The sequence below is a fragment of the Schistocerca piceifrons genome, chromosome 7, assembly GCF_021461385.2.
Source record: "Schistocerca piceifrons isolate TAMUIC-IGC-003096 chromosome 7, iqSchPice1.1, whole genome shotgun sequence".
NCBI classification, from domain to species: Eukaryota; Metazoa; Arthropoda; class Insecta; order Orthoptera; family Acrididae; genus Schistocerca; species Schistocerca piceifrons.
In genome coordinates, this window is record NC_060144.1 from 118,596,821 (window position 1) to 118,621,756 (window position 24,936).

General features: G+C 38.0%; 1 protein-coding gene across 1 annotated transcript in view; it reads left to right on the forward strand.

Annotated features, from left to right (window-relative positions):
• Positions 1–24,936, forward strand: part of LOC124804807 (katanin p60 ATPase-containing subunit A-like 2) — a 183,918-nt gene that overhangs the window by 30,173 nt on the left and 128,809 nt on the right. Inside the window, exon 2 of the mRNA XM_047265144.1 lies at positions 8,982–9,010. Coding sequence (XP_047121100.1) covers positions 8,982–9,010 — 29 coding nt within the window. The remainder of the gene's footprint in view (positions 1–8,981; positions 9,011–24,936) is intronic.

Genomic DNA, 24,936 nt, shown 5'->3' on the forward strand with positions numbered 1-24,936 from the left:
GGCAACCCAATCGTCCATGGTCCTTGCCAGATGTCTACACACCACTCCAGGGCTAACCTCCTTTCTATAGTGGCCAAGTTCTTTATTGCCAGACCATTTGAGAAGTCCACAGTAGCACACTAAAGTAATCTATTACCAACACATACATTCTGTTTGGAAATTGAAAAATCAAGAAATGCACATTTGTCGTCCTGCTGGCAGACACTTGTGCAGTGGCTCAAAGGCCGAAAAAATAGGTTCAGATACAATGATTATAAATTTACGACAAAAAGTTGTCTGTAATGGATAGCAGCTACTTTACCAGCAGTCAAACACACCGAGCTGTAAAAAATAAACGAACTTATACATACCAGGCTTGCAGCAACAACATTTGAGAATGCCACACACTAATGCTCATTTACAATTCAAATCATAGCCTTCAAAAACGTGGTAAATATACTGACAGAAAAAAAGTAGCCCATCACCAAAAAATAATTAATGTAGAGTAATGAAATTTCAGGAATACATTTGTCTAAGTACAGTATTTAAGTGATTAACAATCCTACATAATAGGTTAATGTAACATTGAGATAATCTATTGGAAATGCGATATGCTGGTACATTAATAACTAGTGTAACCACCAGAATGTTGAATGCAAACATGCTTGCATAGTGTTGTACAGGTGCCAGATGTCAGTTTATGGGATAGAGTTCCATGGCTGTTACACTTGTTTGATCAATACAGAGACACCGTTTGTGGATGATGCTGGAGTTGTCATCTGATGGTGTCCCATATGTGCTCACTTGGAGACATGTCTGGCGATCAAACAAGCCAAGGCAATATGTCAATAATCTGCGGAGTATGTTGGGCTACAAAGTGGTATGTGGGCGAGTATTATCCTGTTGGAAAACACTCCCTGGAATGCTGTTGGTGTATAGCAGCACAACAGTTCAAATCCTGAGAATGGCTTACAGATTTGCCATCAATGTGTGTGTAACAACAATGAGAGTGCTCCTGTTGTCATACGAAATCATGCCCCTGACCATAACTGCACGTGTAGGTCCATTGTGTCCTGCATGCAGACAGGTTAGCTGTAGGCCCTCAACTGACCTTCTCCTAACCAACACATGGATATCACTGGCATCAAGACAGAACAAGCGCTCTTCAGAGAACATAACAGACCTCCGCTGTGCCCTCCAATGTGCTCTCACTTGATACCACTGAAGCTTGGTTTGGGCTCAGTGGAATGCATGCTACAGGGTGTCTGACCTGGTGCTGTATTTGAAGTAACTGATTTGCCTTAAAGATATGGCTAACATCAACTCGCCACTAGCGTCACTCTTATGTGACTGGCGTGAAATTGGAACAGACATCAGTTTTCAGATGTGGAAACACGCCTACCGACTTTGCTTATATTGCAGAACTTCTTCTTGGTGTTTCCATTTTTTTCCGTCAATGTACTTATGGCGGGAAAGTACGATATTTTCTACGAGAGTGGTGGTCAATATCATACTTGACCACATTTCAAGACGAAAAACTGAACTACAATCACCAGGGAAATCCCTAGCCATCTAGTGGGCGCAGGAGCCTCAAAAAACAGCCATTTAACGGGAATTATTTGTGATCGGCGCTAGCCGGCAGCATATCGTTGCGTATATTTCTTGCGCTGACACCAGGCAGTGAGTAGTTGCTGCAAGCCTCTGCCAGCCGCAGCCGGCTGCCGTTAGGAGTCGCCGTTAAGCTGCCGTTAGCTGGTTCCATTTTTGGAATATTTCCGTGACCGTATCCGATCAACCGCGGGTGATAATTCAGCCTATCGAACCTTCACATCAACTTTGCGTTGAGACAGCGAAGATTGTGCCGAAATAAATGAGATTTGTACCTAAAGATGTGTGCAGTTCCTCTCGTCTAGTGTTATACTTGCTGCAAAGAATATTGTGTTGGCAACACTGAATCTTGCGTTGTAGTCAGCGAATGTATTACAAAATAATCAAATTCCACGTCAAATCCGCCCCCCTCCCCTTTTAGTTGGACACACACGCTGAAGAATCAGATGTAATTACCGACTCAGCAAATGACACGTGATAGTAACCATGTAACTGCATTTCACGTTTAAGGGTTCCCACCTCACCAAGTTTTCCACGGTGTGGAGATATCATAAGTCTCCACAGGATTTGTAAATGGAGACAGCTGACATACATACAGAAAATCATTGACATGTTAAGGTGATACATTTCTGCTACAGACCCAAAACCTCAAAAACTAAGAAAATGAGAGTTCCACATACATTTTTGTTTTGAAAAATACTGGTGCTGATGATATAACAGCTTGTTAATGCATCCAAGAAATCTAAGTCTTCCATCTGTTTCTCCTTTATGTAGCCAAAAAACTACACAACTCTAAATTTGATGATAGTAATCGTAACAATTTAACATGTTTCACGCAGTTTTCACAAGTGTAGCAGTACTACATCTCTCAAGTGCATGATTTTTATATATTTAGCTGTTGATACACCTTTCAGTTCCCTGGAAGTCTCGGCATTTTACATCTGACTTTAAACAGCATGCCGCATTAATTCATTAACAGAACACGAGATCACCACACACAGTCTGTCTCACATACATGCGCACACACAATAGCTGTCAAGCAAATGACTGGATATAAATTGAATGTGGAAATGGGAAGAAAGGAAAGGAAAGGGAAGGGTTCACTGCTGTCAGCTGCATTGGGACATGATGTGTAATTGGCGGTGATGAGTGAAAATGTGTGCCAGACTGGGATTCAAACTAGGACTTCCTGCTTACTAGGCTGGTGCGGTAACATTACGCGGAATGAAAATGTGTGTCAGACCGGGATTTGAACCAGGACTTCCTACTTACTAGGCAGGTGTGGTAACCACTGTGCCATCCAGGACACAGTGTTATCGCAACTGCACGGACTATCTCAGATAGCCTCATGGCCGATCCACACTCCTATCGAGCGCCACCTATCTGCAGCCCCTGTCCATTTCTTCCATATTCGCTCTTCCGAGATTTCCACAGGAGGTTGGATGTATTTGTGCATTTGCACTGAAAAAGGTGGATTCATCGCCCAGATAGGCCTATCAAATTATATGAATGTGTGGTGTCTGTTCTTTCGGACGTCCAAAAGAACAGACATCACACATTCATTCAAATGGTCAGAGCAATAGAGCTGAGAGAAACTCACCAGACCTGTAAATGTTCTACATTGTATGTAGGACATCCCGTACATGTAGCAGTTTTCTTTTGGTGCTGTCTTCTGGGTGCAAACATGCTGATGATGATTTAAGACCATTGAACAGTTCTTAGATACATATGTTAAAGTAAAATCAATAGAGCAATACTGCACTGACATATCTACCACCTTCTGGATCTTGTGGACGAAGAGAGTGAGTCGAGTTCCACACAATCAGTTGAAAAAGAACAGAAGAGAATAGAACAGAACACCAGATCACCACAATCTCTCTCTAACACACACACAATCAATAGAGTAGTACTGCATTGGTCTGTAAATTTCAGTCATCCCGCCTGTGTAGGAAAACATGCTATAATAGCTCATACTGATGTGTGAGTCATTGTAGCTCATTTTGTATAGTACTAGCAATTGTAGTGGTAGTATATAAAATAGATTCAACCAGTAGGTCACATGATGAATTCAGATTGCAATACGTTCCCAGCTAGCTGTAGGATTCTCAGCCAACTTCACTATAACAATGCACACGCTGTTGATAGATTTATTATTTTTAACTAACACTAATTTTTACTGTAAGTATGCCTTTGTGTGATGGAAATTAGAGATGAATATAGAGACATTAAACTCCAATCATACTTCCTATAAATGGAATGTGATGTAACATATGGGCTAGCACCGCATTTTTAAATGATTACTCAGACAAATTGTGTTTACAATGTACACCAGATATCTATCCACCAATCACTTGTAGCATCCAGGCTTATTAGCCATCAAGAACATATTGGAGAGACACACAAAACTGTTTCCAGACAAGTTCCATAATTCACACACAATTGTTTCCAGACTTTGAGTTTCCACTATATCCATCACTGTCACCACTAACATTGCATAGTGCAGCAATAAACGTGGTGTTACTCTCTGCATGTTAAACGTGTTTTTATAGGATTGTCTTTGGACTGAGAGTTCAGTGTAGTGTTAATTTATGAAAAATCATGATTTCCTGACATGAACATACTGCTGTCAGGTTATGATTGATATCAATCATATCCGAATTCACCATAAATAACTGCAATGTTCACCTTTCAGTTTTGATAGTGTCACTGCATTACAGTGTGTAGATATCAAACCAGCATGCAGATTCACTTCCTGATGCATCTCCCAAGATGTTGGAGTGGATATCAGGTACATTTGAGCAGTAGCACAAATTAAGTCAGCATGCAGACAAGCACTCTGATGCAGATCCTGACACTTTGGAGTGGTAATCAGCTCAGCATGGAGAACTGCTTCCAGACTTTGAAATTACACTATATCCATTGCCTCCATCAGAAAGTCAGCAAGCACACAATGTCTTTGATGCAGCACGTGATAATTGGAGCAGGTCATGGAATTGTTTCCAGACTTTGAGTTCCCACTATGTCCAACACTTGCACCACTTGTAAAGCCTCATCTAAGTCATTACAGAGTACTGTTGTGCAACACTACATATCAATTGAGTGTCAAAGGGTCAAAGCATGTTAATGTTATTTTTAGCACCTGACACAGACACCAAAGTTGTAGTGGAAATCGAGAATGTGTGGTTGAGCACAAAGATGCAGTTCGGTGACATGAAATGTGATCAACTGTGCATTAAGCTGAAATACATTGTGGACTGCATGACAACCGATTACAAACCTTTCCCGTGAGACATTGACATATTTGTCACCAACAATACATACATTGTCAACATGGCTGGGAATTGTACAATAAAGTCAACATCTCTAACCCCCACACAATGAGTATATTTAAAGCATCAAAGTGTCAGAACCTGTGTGGCCTGTGAGATACATTACGCATCACCATAGAGAGACTCAGTTGATGGCAAAGGTATGTTAAACCGCTCTTCAATGATATTGTCAAGTATCTATTGAAATATGAATTCGAGGTGAGGATGATGAGTTAAATGTGTGCATAGGTGTGTGTTCATGTACTGTACCTACGTCTGGTTGTACTGCCCCTATAAACAAGTACCTTTCAAGTGGAGTTTACAGATGGCATTCCCTAAGACTATCAGTGCTCCAATTGGATTGTGTGAAATATATGATGAATCTAGAGCATCCAAAAACAGTTATTTGGAAAGTATTGCAAAGTGATTAATAGGGCTGATGTAGAAAAAAGAGAATAATGATGTTTTTTTAATGATTATGATTTATCTCCCACAGTTCACAAAGTACAAAATACATTGAATGTATTTGTAGTGGCAAATGTGGGCTACGATAAGCAGTAAATTTGACTGCAATGAAAATTTGTGCCAGTTTGGAACTTGAAACAGGATTTCCCGCTTATTGCATGTGGTTGTCTTACTATTAGGCTATGCGAGCACACTTCACGACCCAACCTGAACTTCCATACATTGCCAACCATGTGTCTACAGCCTGTACTTGTACATCTATTTTGTATATTTCCTTACAGGGGAAACATATTACATGAAAGTCGCTTGCTTGGCATTGGCAGATAAATACAATATTGCAATGCCTGAATTGTTCAGGAGTACGATACAATGTCCGAAGGAAGAGGCACTGCAGTGACTACAGCCATTATAAAATACAGGAAACATATTCTTGGCTGTGAATATGGACAACCATCAGCTGTATAGGCGAATGATGACAGTGAAAATTTGTGGCGGAGAGCATCTCAATCCAGGATTTCCTACTCATTGTGAGCAGTTGCCTTACCATTAAGCAATCCAAGCACAGTTCATGGCCCAACGCAAACTTCCATATGTCATCAAATGTTGTGTTTACAGCCTGCTCTCATACATCCACGATGTATATCCTCAGATGGGGAGACATTTTGATTGAAAGTCTCTTGCCTAGTTTTGGAAGATAAATACGATATTCAGAAGTATGATGCAGTGACTACAGCCATTATGAAATACATGAAATGTATGGACAATTATTGTTTGTGTAATAGAATGACAACAGTGAAAATTTATGCTGGACCAGGAGTCGAACCCAGATTTCCCAATTACCATTAGGCTATCGAGCGTGCTTCATGGCCTGACCCAAATGCGCATATGTTGTTAACCATGTGTCTACTACCTGCACTCATACATCCATTATGCCTGAAGGATGACTGCGTCATACTTCTGAACAACACAGGCAATGCAATATTGTATTTACCCACTGACATTGAGCAGGCAACTTTCAATTAAAATGTCTCCCCTGTTCAGGAATATACATAATGGATGCATGAATGCAGGCTGTAAACACATGGTTGATGATATATGGAACTTTAAGGCCATGGAGCATGCTCGGATAGCCTGCATGTTTGAAGGAACATTGCATCGTACTTCTGAACAATACAGGCACTGCAATGTTGTAAGTACAACATGAATATTAGCAATGTATAAAAGACATATAAAAATATTATACAATAATAAATAATATTTTTACAAGTGGTTATGTGTTTTATTCCATCATACATAGACTTACCAATTTGAGTGTTGGAGAGAGAACCTTAGTAGTTCATACATTTACATTGTCATAGAGACTTTACATTTCAATTGGTGCTGTATCAAATAAAGTTAGCACATTTATGGCCTCCACAGTCACATACTGTTTATATGACAATAGACTTGATGCTTTAGGGCTAGCAACCATTACAGATTCGTGATTGTTTATGACATATAGTATCTATAAAACAGCTTTTTAAAGAAATTTACTCCTTTCGTCCAGTACGCATGACAAAATTTTGGATAGGTCTTCAGTGTGTCTATGGAAGCAACCATGATCACAGGACTTCTTTTGCCATGGCTCAAAACATGCAGCACAGTAGGCAAAATTTCAAGCAGTTAATTTGTAAACTGCCTCACATTCTCCTTCCACAAACTGCACTTTCTTCTTCTTCTTATTATTATTAGATAAAGCAAAATGTGTATTTACAGTTAATATACTCTAATATTCAAGATGACAACACTTTCTATGATAGAAACCATCCAGCTTAATTTCTGTACCACAACACCTGAAACCATGATCAGGTACAGCGCTGTACTCTACTGTGCAGATATTGTGCTGTATTAGCATGGCTGAAATTGTATCCAAGTACAGTGTTATACTATACTATTGGGGTAATGTGCTGTACTACCATGTCCAAAATTGCATCTGGGTACAGTGCTACACTCAATGGTGTAATCACTTAGTCAAACCATTCCCTTGATTTATATTTTTGTTATTAATTATTTATATTCAGCTACATCATCATGGTCATCACTTCATCTTATCAGAGCATCAGTATGTTCCTAACCCAACCTTAACCTAACATCACCATAAATCTAATACATTGCAGTATACATCATAGGTATCATCTCAGTATCCTCTGTATATATCATCATCATCATCATCATAGTATCACATAAAGTTCAACTTACATCATCACAACATCAGAGATCTTCACTTTAGTGCCGTAACCATCATCTTCATAGCACCCAAATTGAATAATGCTTTACAGATAATTTACATACCTCACTCATGACAACACCATATATTTGCAAAAAAAGGCAATACGCAGAATATGTAATCTAAGACGTAACGAATCATGCAGACAACATTTCAAAACAAATGGCATTATGACACTGTCCTCTGCTTACATTTATAATATTGTCTCATTTGTCAAGTCATACCTGTTAAACAATGACTGCACACTAAAATTCAATGGACATATTCATAACTATGCAACAAGGCAGCAATCTGACCTACATATGATTCAGTCCAGAACTACCTGCTACCAAAAAAGTGTTTTAAATGTTGGGATACAAGTGTATGATAATTTGCCCAATGAACTCAAAGCAACAAAGAACCCAAGAGCCTTCACACATAAGTTAAAAAAATATCTCTTGGGCCATTGCTTTTATGCAGTTGATCATTTTTTTGAAAGGGATTAAAAATGTAAACAATATGATAAATGTCAATTAGGTCTGAAAATTATATACTGTGCATGCCTATGAAATATACTGGATTATTATATACTGTGCATGTTTATGAAATACACTGGACTACTTTACTATCACATTTGTATTGGCTGTTTGTATTTTACCATACAACATTTGTATTTACTGTTTTGTTAAAGATAGCAAACTTCCTCATTGCAAAATAATGTAAAATCAATTTATTAAAAATTACTTGCAAATATGTTCTCTTGACCTGTCCAATATCGTATGTACAACCTTACAGTTCTATGATTTGTATTAACTGTTTTGTTTAAGATAGATAACTTCCTTGCTACAAAATAATGTAAAAGTCAGTTTGTAAAAATTACTTGTAAATAGCTCTCTTGACCTGTCCCATATCATATGTACAACTGTACAATATTATGATTGCCTGGATCAATAAAAATGCAATACAATACAATACAATACAATATTTTTACTCAAGATGTACATTACCTTGCAATACTCGAACATCACACAATATTCCCTTGGATCCGATATTTCTGATAAACTTTTTCCCCACAGCATGGCTAAACTGATAGAAATGTACTGCAAAAGTTAACCTTATATTTTTGTTTCACATCATCATTTTTTCCACACACAGTAGAATTAGTTACTGGCTATATTGACATTGATAGTTAAGTTTATCTTCAGTCTGACTCAATATATCAATAATTTATAGATATTTTCCTTCTGTAGAGTTTTGGCTAGCAATTATACACCATAATAGAAACTTGGTGATAATTAGATAAGTTTATGAGTCTATGATGCTTGGACAATGCATAAAGATTTTTCTAGTAACTTTGTACGTTAATTCTGTTGCAGTGAACCTGATTACATTTTCCGGCAGAAAGGTGAACAGTAACTTCATATCATATTATATACCTCAGCCTTCATGGCATTTCTCAATTTCTGATATTTGTACCACAAGGCTATTTACAATTTGTACAGAAACCAGATGGCAGTTATAAGATTCGAGGGGCATGAAAGGGAAGCAGTGGTTGGAAAGGGAGTGAGACAGGTTTGTAGCCTCTCCCTGATGTTATTCAATCTGTATATTGAGCAAGCAGTAAAGGAAACAAAAGAAAAATTCAGAGTAGGTATTAAAATCCAGGGAGAAGAAATAAAAACTTTGAGGTTTGCCGATGACATTGTAATTCTGTCAGAGACGTCCTTTGCAGTTGAACGGAATGGACAGTGTCTTGAAAGGAGGATATAATATGAACATCAACAAAAGTAAAACGAGGATAATGGAATGTAGTCGAATTAAGTCGGGTGATGCTGAGGGTATTAGATTAGGAAACGAGACACTTAAAGTAGTAAAGGGGTTTTGCTATTTGGGGAGCAAAATAACTGATGATGGTCGAAGTAGAGAGGATAGCCAGCCGGAATGGCTGAGCGGTTCAGGGCGCTTCAGTCTGGAACCGCGCGACCGCTACGGTCGCAGGTTCGAATCCTGCCTCGGGCATGGATGTGTGTGATGTCCTTAGGTTAGTTGGTTTAAGTAGTTCTAAGTTCTAGGGGACTGATGACCTCCGCTGTTAAGTCCCATAGTGCTCAGAGCCATAAGAGAGGATATAAAATGTAGACTGGCAATGGCAAGGAAAGCGTTTCTGAAGAAGAGAAATTTGTTAACATCGAGTATAGATTTAAGTGTCCGGGAGTCGTTTCTGAAAGTATTTGTATGGAGCGTAGCCATGTATGGAAGTGAAACATGGACAATAAATAGTTTGGACAAGAAGAGAATAGAAGCTTTCGAAATGTGGTGCTACAGAAGAATGTTGAAGATTAGGTGGGTAGATCATGTAACTAATGAGAAGGTATTGAATAGGATTGGGGAGAAGAGAAGTTTGTGGCACAACTTGACTAGAAGAAGGGATCGGTTGGTAGGACATGTCCTGAGGCATCAAGGGATCACAAATTTAGCATTGGAGGGCAGTGTGGAGGGTAAAATTCGTAGAGGGAGACCAAGAGATGCATACACTAAGTAGATTCAGAAGGATGTAGGCTGCAGTAGGTACTGGGAGATGAAGGAGCTTGCACAGAATAGATCAGCATGGAGAACTGCATCAAACCAGTCTCAGGACTGAAGACCACAACAATAACCACAATATAATTTGTAGTACCACTGCAAGATCAACGTATTAACCTGTGACATTCATTAACTTACTACATAACTATTTACACAACATTTGATAATAGTATGACAGAAGAAGATATTATGTAAAAGATAAATAAATGAGTCAGGGAAAACATGCAGTATAGAAATCAAAAACATTGAAATAGTGCTACAGGAGTGGTGGGAACCTGTGTTTGTTAATCTCATTTCACATCAACTTCATGTGAACCCCTGTAGGTACTACAATGGTTCTATTTCAGAGTCCTGATTTTCATTTGTTTTAAATTTTATCACTGATTCATTAGTTATTTTTTACACATTTCCTGTAAAAGAAAGATTGCTAATGTAAGAGTGGAAGTAATTGCATACTAGTTTTCAAAGAGTAATAATGGTAATTAATTGTTGAGTTTATATTTTCTAATTTGGAATTAACCTGATCACTATTGATTTTCATTTCACTTCATAAAATGTCACTGTTTGTTTTCACTTCTTCTAATCTAGAATTAGCCTTGGTCACTGTTTGTTTTCAGTTCCCCATTTTAGCCAAAAGTATTCTGAGTGTGTCCTCCTACTCTGGTATTTTGTCCATTTGTGAATCGTCTTAAGTTTTCACTATCCTCAGGTTGACTTGTGTCTAACACCCTGCCCCCACCCCCACTTGTCTCATTTTGTCAATTATTGTCATGATGAATGATGTAATTTTATAGTATTTGAAGCCAAGAGACATAAACTTAATCTTGTACTTATTGTTAATCTTGCTGGGCCACTCTTTTTAAAAGTCATATGTCCTTTTAATTATCATTTGTTGGCTTATTATTCTTAAAGATAATTCACATATTTCACATCTGAATTTAGTAATTTAATCATCCTTTTTGCTACAGTACTTAGTACACATGCAATGGTTTTATCCTGAAAATCATAAACAAAATTAATAGGTTGTTCAAAACAAAGGACCCCAGATGAGCCCCAAGATCTAAAGTCACCCTGACCTGTAGTATAATTAAAATATTGTTGAATATCATAATAATAAAAGAACAATCACAATTTTGGCTGTGCACACAAAATACAGAATTGATGTCGAGTGTGCCTCTGATGTTCTCGGCAACAATCTATGATGGTGCGCACTGTCTTCCCACACTCACAGGGAATCTGGTATATGCCGGCCTTCTGCAAACTGAGATTGTCTTTGACACTTCCCAATAATGCTCGTGTTTTATTGGGTGTGCAAAAGACAGTTCCTACTTGGTGTTTCCTCAATATTAATCCTATTTTCCCCAATAGTGCGTCAGTATACGGTATATAGGTGGTGGCTATCTCTTCCTCCATGACGTCGTCCATCTCCACAGGCTGTACTGTAGAGGTGGGGTGGAGAGCGCATCTGATCTGCCATTCCGAGTACCCGTTATCCGAAATACAGTTTTGATGGGGCAGACTCTCTGCATCCGAGATGGTGCATGCCCTCTGCACCAGTGTCTTTAGTACCCCATTCCTCTGCGAAGGGTGGTGGCAGCTATTTGCATGCAAATACAGGTCGGTGTGCATTTTCTTCCTGTATACCCCATGGCCCAGGGTGCCATCTGCTCTTCTTTTGACCATGACATCCAGGAATGGTAAACTTCCTTCTGCTTCAGTCTCCATAGCGAATTTGATGTTCGGATGTATGGAGCTTAGGTGTGTATGGAAGTCTAGGAGCTTGTCCCTTCCATGGAGCCATATCATGAATGTGTCATCAACATAACATAGAAAACAAGTAGGTTTCCATTTGGATGACACCAAAGCTTCCTCCTCAAAATACTCCATATAGAAATTCGCGACCACAGGCAAAAGTGGGCTCCCCATTGTGACTCCTTCTGTTTGCTCGTAGTATTCTCATTTTAAACAGAAAACACGTGGAGGTCAGAACATGCCTGAAAAGGTTGGTCATCTTCTCATCAAATTTCTGTGCAATGAACTCAACTGACTCTCAAAGCGGCACCCTGGTGAATAACGAGACAACGTCAACACTCACCAGGATATCTGAGTCTTTCAGCTTGAAGTTCTCGAGACGTTTTACGAAATCCATAGAATTCCGAACATGATGAGGGCATTTACCCACGTAAGGGCTTAGTAGTTCTGCCAGGTATTTGGCCAGCAGATATATAGGTTCACCCACATATGTGTACATGATGGCACGCAATGCACACATCACCAAACCAATCACTTCTCAACATACAGAAATAGATAAAAGACAAACAAACTCTGTATACATTATTATTAAAGAAATACAGACCAATTGCTTCTAAATAAAACATAAATGAACTTAGATAACATTATCATTATAACCAAAATTACAGAGAATAGGGAAATACATCCTTAATAGACGACAGCCACAAGACAAAATGGTAACAAGAAGAAAACTTCACTTTTTACATTATTTTAAAACAGAAGGTGAAAAAAAGTCAAACATAGATACGTTTAGTATGACAGTATAAGTTTGGTTAGAAACTCAAAATGATCAGATCACTGACATCATGAACACAGTAATTTGCTATAGACACATGTTAAGAGATCAAGAAATAACTTCCATGGTACTTGAGGATGCTGCAGAGAGTAAAAAGTGTGGGAAAAATTGATATCAGTTACATCCAACAAATTATCAAGAATGTTGGGTGCAAGAGCCATCCTGAGGTGAAGAGTTTGGCTCAGGAGAGAAATTAGTGGTTGACTGCATCAAATTAGTCTGAAGATGAGAAAAATGGTATGATATATGACTGGATTTTTTTTTTTGTTTTTTTGAAAGGTCTTTTAATAAGGTTCTATGATGGTATGATTAACAGACTGAAGTTTGCTATCAGCAGTAAATGTGTGAAGACTTTAACAACTGCTGGAGCAAAATGTTATTATTGAAAGAACTACCACAAAATTCAAAAGGAATTCTAGTTGCGCATAATGACCGCGTAAGCTACACCTCCTGCAAATCATTTGTTGATTGTCCCTGTCTTTATGGTTAACTCTTTTAATAAGTTCCAAGAATAGTAAGATTTACAGTATACTTTTAACATATCTTCTTTTCTTGAACTTGGCTCCAGTTCTTCATGTTTAGAGGATGATTCTTGAAGCTGAAATTTTTGACATTATTGGTTCTCATGGTTCCAATTGACATAATAAGTCTTAAGTAAACCTGCACTGTATTTTTTTGTTTTCACAAATATTTTATTCTTTCTCATTTTTCTGTATCACACTGTCCTTTGAATTTTCACATGAACAAAGCTGAAAAATACATTGTTCTTTCCAAAAATAAAAACATGTGGTACTAACAACATTCCAATGGGTTTACAAATTCTCCTGACAAATGAATTTCTATTAATTTATATTATTATTTTATAAATGAACCCAGAAATAAACATAATAAATGGTACTAAATTGCATAATTAAAAATAGAAATTTTAAGTGTCCCAGATATTTCGTAATGTCAAATGTTTCTAAAAGAAAATAATTTAAACTGTATATTCAGAGCTGGTACACATCAATTGTAACAAAGAAAATAAAGTAAGTTCTTTTTACGGATTTTAGCCTGAAATATAATACACCGTGTACAAAATCATATGCAATTCTTTTAGAAAAACAGTTGATATAATTTTAACTTATTCAAAACTCAAAGATATTTCTGGTATCGGCTACTTCTGTTGAGGAAAAATAATGCTAGAGGAGAGTGTCCCTTTACAATATCCCCCTCACAAAATTTGGAAACAATGTGTTTACAATATTTTCTGATAGACTATAAGGTTTGCCAAATGGCGCACAAAATGTTGCCGAAAGACAGAAAACACATAAATAGAAATATCTGATACATTACATATCACAGATAACAAGAAAAAATATCTGCTATACATGTCACATAAACCAGAGTATTTAAATAAGTTGACTCATGAAAGGAGAAAATAATGGAAAAATATTAGGGGCAAAGCTTACGATATGGGGACTGACCCATGAATCCAAACCGCACCAGGTACCCACCAGCAAAATGAATAAAGTTCATAATCATATATCAATAAGTTCAATCATATGTAAAGAATACTTAAAGGAATCACCTAGCCTCAATCAATAGTTGCACACTCCCCTTGAGTACACGAGTACACACACACACACACACACACACACACACACACACACACACACACGTGATGACCAACGGTACCCAAAACAGTTAAGCATGAGTTTGCCCACAACTCAAGTTTCAATCGAATACAGTATTGCAGTATTCAGGGTAAATACAGGTTACCAGAGTCATAAATAGCTTTGAGCGGATGACATAATCAAGTAGTTTGAGAGCCAAAATCAGTGTATGAAATCAGACATGTGTACATCTTGTTATACTGTTTACACTCGTAAATGTCTTCCATGATATTTGCTAATTGTTCCTACAAACTAACCTATGTACATAGCAGCCCAAAATATTCATTTACAATTGATAAAAAAAAATGTACTGATTTAAATTTGCACACTGTATTGGGAAGTTAATCCCCCTACTTGAAAATACATACTTCTAAGTGGATTAACACTGTTTTTTCTAAGCAAATAGTTCCATGAATTCTTTATACAGGATAATTCATTGGCTAAAAATTTACAGATCTCAGTCCCAGCACTGACGTAGTTGACAGATGCTTCAGTACATTACCCAGTGCCTATGATCTCTTGCTAGTCAACTGGACCAGCAGGGTACAGCCATACAGCAGTGTGGGGAGTGAATCCACTCACATCTCTCAGTTTCCTCCCTAGATTTCTCATCACATGGTCCAACGGATAGATAACTTCCTGTCTAGCATTCACATCAAATTCTGAAACATTGTTTAGTGTACTAAATATGCTGTTCCATACCTTCCTCACATCACATGGCATATGCTCTCCCCATTTATATTGCAAAATCAAGTATATAGGACTTATGTCAGATAGGATTAAAAAGTGTTCACATATGAAATTTTAAAAAACAGAGCTAAATACAATGAAAAAATGAAATAGTAAGGTGATAAAGCACAAATCTATTACAAAACATACTTATATAGTTGTATGAATCTCCAAACATAGTGTGTCATAGATTTAAACTCAATCAATGTATAAGACAGAACTTTAGAAATCACATCATCTTACATACTACATTCCTGAGAAACCAAACACAATTATATAGTCATATGAACTTGCAAACATACTATAGCATAGATTTAAACTCAGTCAATGGATAAGACAGAACTTTAGGAATCGCGCGATCTTACACACTACATTCCTGACAAACAAAACATATTTATATAGTCATATGAATCTGCCAACATAGTGTACAATTTTTTTCCAGACTAGGGATCATTATACATCCATGTTCAAAGGGCTTGTCCTCTATACTAAAAGTTAAAAGTACCTGAGATTTTACCAATTTGATTTGCCTACCTGTAGCTCCTCTTATCTTTACACCTACAATGGGTCTTTCCACAAAATTCTTACTGTTCTTAATCTATCAATCAAACAGTTACTTCTGACTGATCAATCTTAATTTTAATGTAAGGACACACAAAATCTGAATGATCTTCTCTGTTGTTAGACACTTCATGTGAAAGATCACTTTCAATTTCATCAAATGCTACAGGCACACTGTCTTCACAGAGTTTTATCAACTTTGCTGGTATCATAGCACTACTTTTGTTACTCATGTTTTCAGATAAAGATTGGACACAATGAATGGATTCCATGGCACAACTAACATCACTTGTTACAGGAGGAACACAAAACACATTATTGTCAAAATTGCACTTCCTGCTTAGATATTCTTTCACTTCATTCCATCAATATGGATACAAATTTTGACTAACCACAGTTAACTTATTCCAGAATGCACATTCATCTGTGTTATTATGAATCTGCTCCCAAACAAAATTCCAAAACTTTTCACCTTTATGCTCTAAGCTCACAGATAACTCACCTTTACTGTTTGGATCATTATTCTGCATGACATCAATGGAAAACTGTTTTGACTGGACTGGTATTCCATGACTCTCACTTACACCATTGCATACATCACTTACCTTACCTGTATTGTCAACATGATTCACAAATAACTCTGAAACTTCATTATTCTTAAACTCCACAAAAATCTGATACTCATCTTCCTCCTCCTCCTCCTCCTCCTCCTCTTCATCATCATCATCATCATATTCCTCCAAAATTACCTCACCAACAACATTACTAACAACATAAGTCTCATCTCCATCAAAGTCACTTATCTCAACAGCATTCGTTTGCAGTAAGCTATCAGCCTCAAACTTACAAACCTCAGTTACTTCACAGCTCTCATTCATATCTACCTCAAAAAATCTAGTTCAGATACAATACAGTCATCACCTCATTTACATACACCAATAACACTGTTTTCTGACCAAGAGAAGAAATCATTAGTGCATGTTGTTGTTGTTGTTGTTGTTGTTGTTGTTGTGGTCTTCAGCCCTGAGACTGGTTTGATGCAGCTCTCCATGCTACCCTATCCTGTGCAAGTTTCTTCATCTCCCAGTACCTACTGCAACCTACATCCTTCTGAATCTGCATAGTGTATTCATCTCTTGGTCTCCCTCTACGATTTGTACCCTCCACACTACCCTCCAATGCTAAATTTGTGATCCCTTGATGCCTCAGAACATGTCCTACCAACCGGTCCCTTCTTCTAGTCAAGTTGTGCCACAAACTCCTCTTCTCCCCAATTCTATTCAATACCTCCTCATTAGTTATGGGGCCCATCTAATCCTCAGCATTCTTCTGTAGCACCACAGTTCAAAAGCTTCTATTCTCTTCTTGTCCAAACTATTTATCGTCCATGTTTCACTTCCATACATGGCTACACTCCATACGAATACTTTCAGAAACGACTTCCTGAGACTTATATCTATACTCGATGTTAACAAATTTCTCTTATTCAGAAACACTTTCCTTGCCATTGCCAGTCTACATTTTACATCCTCTCTACTTCGACCATCATCAGTTATTTTGCTCCCCAGATAGCAAAACTACTTTACTACTTTAAGTGTCTCATCCCCCTCAGCATTACCCGAGTTAATTCAACTACATTCCATTATCCTCGTTTTCCTTTTGTTGATGTTCATCTTATATCCTCCTTTCAAGACACTTTACATTCCGTTCAACTGCTCTTCCAAGTCCTTTGCTGCCTCTGACAGAATTACAATGTCATCGGCGAACCTTAAAGTTTTATTTCTTCTCCATGGATTTTAATACCTACTCCAAATTTTTCTTTTGTTTCCTTTACTGCTTGCTCAATATACAGATTGAATAACATTGGGGAGAGACTACAACCCTATCTCACTCCCTTCCCAACCACTGCTTCCCTTTCATGTCCCTCGACTCTTATATCTGCCATCTGCTTTCTGTACAAATTGTAAATAGCCTTTCGCTCCCTGTATTTTACCCTTGCCACCTTTAGAATTTGGAAGAGAGTATTCCAGTCAACATTGTCAAAAGCTTTCTCTAAGTCTACAAATGCTTAATCTTTCTTCTAAGATAAGTCGTAAGATCAGTATTGCCTCACGTGTTCCAACACTTCTACGGAATCCAAACTGATCTTCCCCGAGGTTGGCTTCTGCCAGTTTCTCCATTCGTCTGTAAAGAATTTGTGTTAGTATTTTGCTGCTGTGACTTATTAAACTGATAGTTCAGTAATTTTCACATCTGTCAACACCTGCTTTCTTTGGGATTGGAATTATTAAATTCTTCTTGAAGTCTGAGGGTATTTTGCCTGTCTCATACATCTTGCTCACCAGATGGTAGAGTTTTGTCAGGACTGGCTCTCCCAAGGCTGTCAGTAGTTCTAATGGAATGTTGTCTACTCCCGGGGCCTTGTTTCGACTTAGGTCTTTCAGTGTTCTGTCAAACTCTTCACAAAGTATCATATCTCCCATTTCATCTTCATCTACCTCCTCTTCCATTTCCATAATATTGTCCTCAAGTACATTGCCCTTGTATAGACCCTCTATATACTCCTTCCATCTTTCTGCTTTCCCTTCTTTGGTTAGAACTGGGTTTCCATCTGAGCTCTTGATATTCATACAAGTGGTTCTCTTTTCTCGAAAGGTCTCTTTAATTTGCCTGTAGGCAGTATCTATCTTACCCCTAGTGGTATAAGCCTCTACATCCTTACATTTGTCCTCTAGCCATCCCTGCTTAGCCATTTTGCACTTCCTGTCGATCTCATTTTTGAGACGTTTGTATTCCTTTTTCCCTGCTTCATTTACTGCATTTTTATATTTTCTCCTTTCATCAATTAAATTCAATATTTCTTCTGTTACCCAAGGAGCTCTATTAACCCTTGTCTTTTTACCTACTTGATCTTCTGCTTCCTTCACTACTTCATCTCTCAGAGCTACCCATTCTTCTTCTACTGTATTTCATTTCCCCATTCCTGTCAATTGTTCCCTTATGCTCTCCCTGAAATTCTGTACTACCTCTGGTTTAGTCAGTTTATCCAGGTCCCATCTCCTTAAATTCTCACCTTTTTGCACAATTATCCCACAATTAACACTATGGAAAAAAGAAAAGTGTAGCACACTTAAGAATGTCCTATGATGCTACATTTGTATCTGCACAGGGTGTGATAATGTCACGGTACTATCACTATCAGCACAGACGTAACTGTGCTAGACAATGATGGCTCAACTCTAAAGCTTGGGATCTGAACCCTGGAAGAGGGAACAAAAGTGCACACCATCTGTGGGGGAGCAGAGAGTCCGAACAGTGGGTAACAGATGAACAGAGAGATAAACACTACACATGATCAGTATTAGTGACTGAACAATTACACATGCAGAACAGAGCCTGGCCTGAGACAAAGGCCAGGTGCAGGCACCTGAAATCAGCATAAGAACTGACAGGCATGGTCTATAGTCATTGATAGACAAATACCTGGGCAGTAGTTATACCCATACAATCCTTCATGCATGTTGTCCATGACAGCATGTGGCACTACTCTGCTAAGAGACCCATGCCAGCTCATCTGTCTCCATATCAATGCCTGTTGGTGGGGATACTACGCAGTTAATACAATATCTGTGAGTCACGAATGTAATCAGTCAACTTATGCAAATTCCTGCACCTAACAATTAGTGGAATGAAAGCATAGGGTCAGATGTAATTCTGCATGCTTTCGTGGCTGTTGTCACTGTAGTTAAAATCTTCTGGGTTATTAGGCCACATCATATTTCTATTAAAAAGATTTACATTTCGACCCCTATGCTGGGATCTTCCTTAGGATCTTCTGGTGTCCACTACTGCTGTGACGCAGCCTAACAACCCAGAAGATTTTAACTACAGTTAACTACATAGGGCCAGATGGTAAAACAATGGCAGACTTTAGTTCATTGGTAGAAATAGCAAAATGCGAGCCATCTACAAAGGCTATTGCTTACAAAACACCTACCTATTGTAGAGTATTGCTCAAGTGTGTAGGACCTGTATGAGATAGGACTAGCTGGCAATATTGAACATATACAAAGAAAGGCAGCACAGATTCACCATGCCTTCAGGTGGAAGATACAGACTCAGCAAGTAGAATACAATGAGGAGGATAAGACAATGGTGTACCTGCCATACTCTGACAAAGTATCGAATAAATTTGGCAGAATCCTGACTTGATGTAACATAAAATACATTATCCTTCTACTCCCAAAAATGCACGCCCTGTTAGGGACAGTGAAAGATGACTTGGGCCTTCACAAACTGGGTGATTATCCCATCCCATGTAATTGTGGTAAGGCACACATTGGGCAGACTGTGAGAACAATTTAAGAAAGATGTTAGGTAGACAGAAGACACAATGAACTTAATCATCAACAAAATCTGCAGTTGCAGAACATTACATAATTCATTGAATTATGAAGAAACAGAAGTGTTGACAGACCTTGTCACTTTGGGACTGTGTTCTGAAGGAGGCTATTGAAATTCGAGTGGCTGGCAGGCTGGTCAACAGAGACAGTGGCTACACGTTAAGCAAAACTTGGGACCCGGGTCTCAGCCAACTAAAACCACACTGTTGACTAAGAGCCAGTTCCATGCCAAACAGCAGTTACAGAAGCACTGAGAGACCAGAGTTCACACCCAGCCTTCGGACATCCCATCCCCCCACCACTCCATCTGATGTGTTGTGAGACGGGGTAGTGAGGGAAGTGTTGGGGAGATAACACAGTATCATGGAGGCAGAGCTCGACAACAGTACACCATAGAATGAAATAATAGAAGTTCTTGTTGCACTAAAAAGTGGTTTTTTACCTGTCTTCCTTCATTGCGTGGTATAACAGTCAGCTCAAAAACAAGATAAGGAGAATCACTCACAAAGGAATGAAACCTGCACTCTAAAATTGAGTGTCTTGTTTTACACTTTACCATTACTTTATGACAGAGAAGATGGTATTCTTCACATGAGAATTTGAATCTTATTTAAATTGAGTTTGTGTCTCTTACATTCACACTTAAAAAAACACAATGTCTAATAAATGCATGATGACTGGGTTTGGGAACTGTTGGAACCTCAGGGCAGCAACATAAAGAAACAGCATGACTCCCATATACTGCACACACTATCAGAGCTATAGTTTGCAGATCTGTGTTCACTGTCATAGAAATTTTGTTAATGGTGATTGCACACTATAATTTTATGTTGTGTAAATTACAACCTTCGTTGTAATAGTTTGTTGCTATTTTTGCTTTTAAATCAGTTGCATGATGCATGGACTTCTCAAATTTGTAGGATAATGATTTTAAAATATATTTCTTTGAATTCAGTGTTTTGGTTTTGGAAGTTGTACTAAGGTGGTACACAAAGTACAAATGTATGCAAATTATTATTATTATATCTAGTTGGATGTCCACATCAAAACTGGTATCAGTAACCATGACATTGTTGTGGCAACAATGATTACCAAAGGACAAAGGATGACTGAAATTTTGGTCATATGTAAAGGGTGTTAGTGGCCCCAAAAAATTAGTGTCCGGTCTCTAGTGAATGAGGCAGGTACTGAAACTGAGGGTAGGAAAGCAGAAGCTGAAATGCTTAACTCCATTTTCAAATGTTCTCTTACAAAGGAAAACCTAGGAGAATCATTGTACCACTGAAAGGATGAATGGAATATGTATTAGTCTCAGTGGCATTGAGAAACAACTGAAGTCATTAAAATTGTACAAAACTCCAGGCTCTGATGGGATCCCTGTCAGATTCTATACTGAATTTCTGGCTGAGTTAGCTCTTCTTGTAACTACAATCTATCACAGATCCCTCCTTCTCCTTGGAGAAAGGCACAGATGACACCCATCTACAAGAAGGGTAGTAGAAATCATCCACACAACTAGCATATTAAATCCTTGACAATGAGTCTTGGAACATATCATGAGCTCAGACATAATGAAGTATCTTGAACAGAATGACCTCCTCAGTTCAAACCAGCATGGATTTCAAAAACATCAGTCATATGAAACCCAACTCACACTTTTCTTACATGATATACTGAAAGCTTTGGATCAAGGCAATCAGGTAGACATAGTGTTTCTTGATTTCCAAAAAGCACTTGACTCTGTACCACACCTATGCTTATTGTCAAAAGCGAAATTTGTGACTGGATTGAGAACTTTTAGGTAGGAAGGAGACAGCATGTTATCTTGGATTGAGAGTCATCATCAGATGTAGAAATAACTTCAGATGTGCGACAGGCAGTGGCGGATACATATGTGGGGCACACGGGGCACACGCCCCTCCCCCTTGCGGGGCCGTCTCCATTGCCACCCACACTGCCCCTGCCAGTCAGCCCGCACACTATTCATTCATTTCTTTTAACAGTTAACTTGATTGAATTGAGTTATTGAGTAGTTATACTTTCCTATGTATCATGCACATCCATGTCAGCGTATTTTATGCTTCTGTGTGGCACATAGATAGCTAACACATACCTACGAGAAAGTTGTGGCCATTCTAGTGATCTCAATATGTTATTCTGTCTGCCATTTGTTTGAGAAAAGTTGGGAATATTCTACTATTTTCTTGTACAGGGAACCTTCAATATGTAGCATTATAAATATGGACTATTCACTGAATAGGAAGCTAGTTTACATTCAAAAGCAGAAATATTAAGACTGAAGAATGAATAAGGAGAAAGTTGTCTGTTTGTCCTAGATCTGACTATCCTACTTTGCACACACTGTACAAAATATTTGCTTGTCTACCTGTGTCTATTGCTACAGTAGAAAGAAGTTTTTCAACATTGCAGCATACAAAGACATGGCTGAGGTTGACAATGAAGGAGGATCAACTTAATGGCTTAGCTCTGTTGAACACTCACCCTGACATTGATTGTCCTATTGATGTTGTAATTAACCAACTTGCCAGGAATAATAGGTGCATAGAATTCATCATTTAAGATAGAGAACCACAATTGTAACTTTTTTTATATCTTAAGATGGGATTGTTTTGTATATGTGTATAATCAGTTTAAATAAAACTTCCTTAAACTTGATTATTTTTTATCACAGTAAAAGTAAAGGTAGCGCAAGATATCTTTAGTGCCCCCTCCTTGAGGTTTTTCTGTATCTGCCACTGGCCATGGGGAAGTGTGTTGGGACCCTTGCTGTTCATTTTGTACATTAATGATCTTGCAGATAATATTAATAGTAAAATCAGGCTTTTTGCAGTGGTGCAGTAATCTGTAAGAGAAGATGCATAAATGTTCAGTCAGATCATGATAAGATTTCAACATGGTGCAGAGATTGCAACTTGCTCTAAATGTTAAGGAATGTAAAATTTTGCACTTCACAAAATAAAACATTGTAGTATCCTATGATGATAATATCAATGAGTCACTGTTGGAATTGGCCAGCTCATACAAATACCTGGGCATAACACTTTATAGGGATATGATCGCAAAGGTTCAGTCATGGGTAAAGCAGATGGTAGACTTAAGTTTATTGGTAGATTGCTGGGTAAATTCAATCAGTCTACAAAAGAGATTGCTTACAAATCACTTATGTGACTGGCTCTAGAATATTGCTCAAGTGTGTGGGAGTCATACCAGAAAGGACTAACAGGGGATATTGAACATATACAGAGAAGGGCAGCACAAATGGTCACAGATTTGTTTAATCCATGAGAGAGTGTCAGTGTCACAGTGATAATGAAGCAACCAAACTGGCAGACTCTTGAAGCCAGATGTAAACTATCCCAAGAAAATCTATTAACAATGTTTCAAGAACTGGCATTAAATGGTTACTCTATGGATATACTACATTCCCCTATGTATTGCTCACATAGGGATCATTAGGATAAGATTGGAATAATTGTTGCTCACACAGAAGCATTCAAACAACCACTCTTCCTGCACTCCATATGTGAATGTACAATGGGACGTACCCACTGTCATGCATGTCACGGTGATTTGCAGAGTATAGAATAGATGTAGATTAAAACATTTCATACATTTTATTGGTATATTGCTATTATTATTAAAATCATGGGCATATGTGATGTTTTAAAAGAGTGGGTGTGGAGAGAGGGAAGTGTGTGTGTGTGTGTGTGTGTGTTCGTAAACATTCCTGCTGGTGCCCAGTTTCTCTTTATTTTGGTCACAGTCTAATGGTCTATGTGAACCTGTGAAGCACCATGTTTGCACTTGTTTTCTTACAGAGTCGTATGTTGGTGGAAGTCAAGCACCTGTTGCACACCTACCAGCTGTATGTGAGTTATCACTACAGTAGGTTATCATCTTGTACAGTTTCCAGCTCCTGGCCAGGTCTGTTTGGGACATAGGCTTCTCCGATGTGTTCTATCTTCCCTTCATCTCTCCATCTTCAACTAGTTCTTGTCTTCTCCGCCCTTTTTCATGCAGTTCCTTACTCCTTTCAGCCACCTGTCTCTTTGCCTTTTCTTGGTCTTTCTTCTTTCCTTTAGCTCATATATCTCTCTAGATATCACTCCTCTTCTCCTCTGCTCACTTAACATATCATCTAAGCTTTGACTTCTCTGTCCTGTCCTGTAATGGTTCTCCCTCCACTAATTTCCTGATCCTCTCATTCCTTATCCTGTCCATCTTTATCACTTCAACACTATTTCTCAAGAATTCCATACCATTAGCTTGTATTTTGCTTCTCTGTCTTACTTTCATTACTCAAGCCCTCAAGGCATATGCCAGAACTGAAACGTAGTATGCCTGATATATAATGTTTTTGTAGTTTTAGTGACATTCTTATTCCATATCAGTCTGATAATATACTCCTGGGATGCATCTGGTTGTTTCCCCAGCAAATCAGTAGTAGATAATCCCTCTGCTTTCAAGAATGAAAGAAGCCTCAGAAAGATTTAGTAAATACTAAGCATTATTGAAAAATATCACTTAACTGTATTGATAAAAATATTGCACACAACAAATTAAATGTATCATTCTAATAAGTAAATAACAAATTGTATAAACTTTATAAAAAATTCAAATAAAACAAAATCTTTGTCTGATTGTTTATGGCAGCTACCTTAAATTAGTTATAGTATGACGTACAAAAAAGAAAAGATTTTATTTGCTCATCATAATTTATTAGTAGTGCACAAATAACTAATCAGGAATGAAAGATGAAGGCCTGTAACTACAAGTTGAAAAAATATTGCTT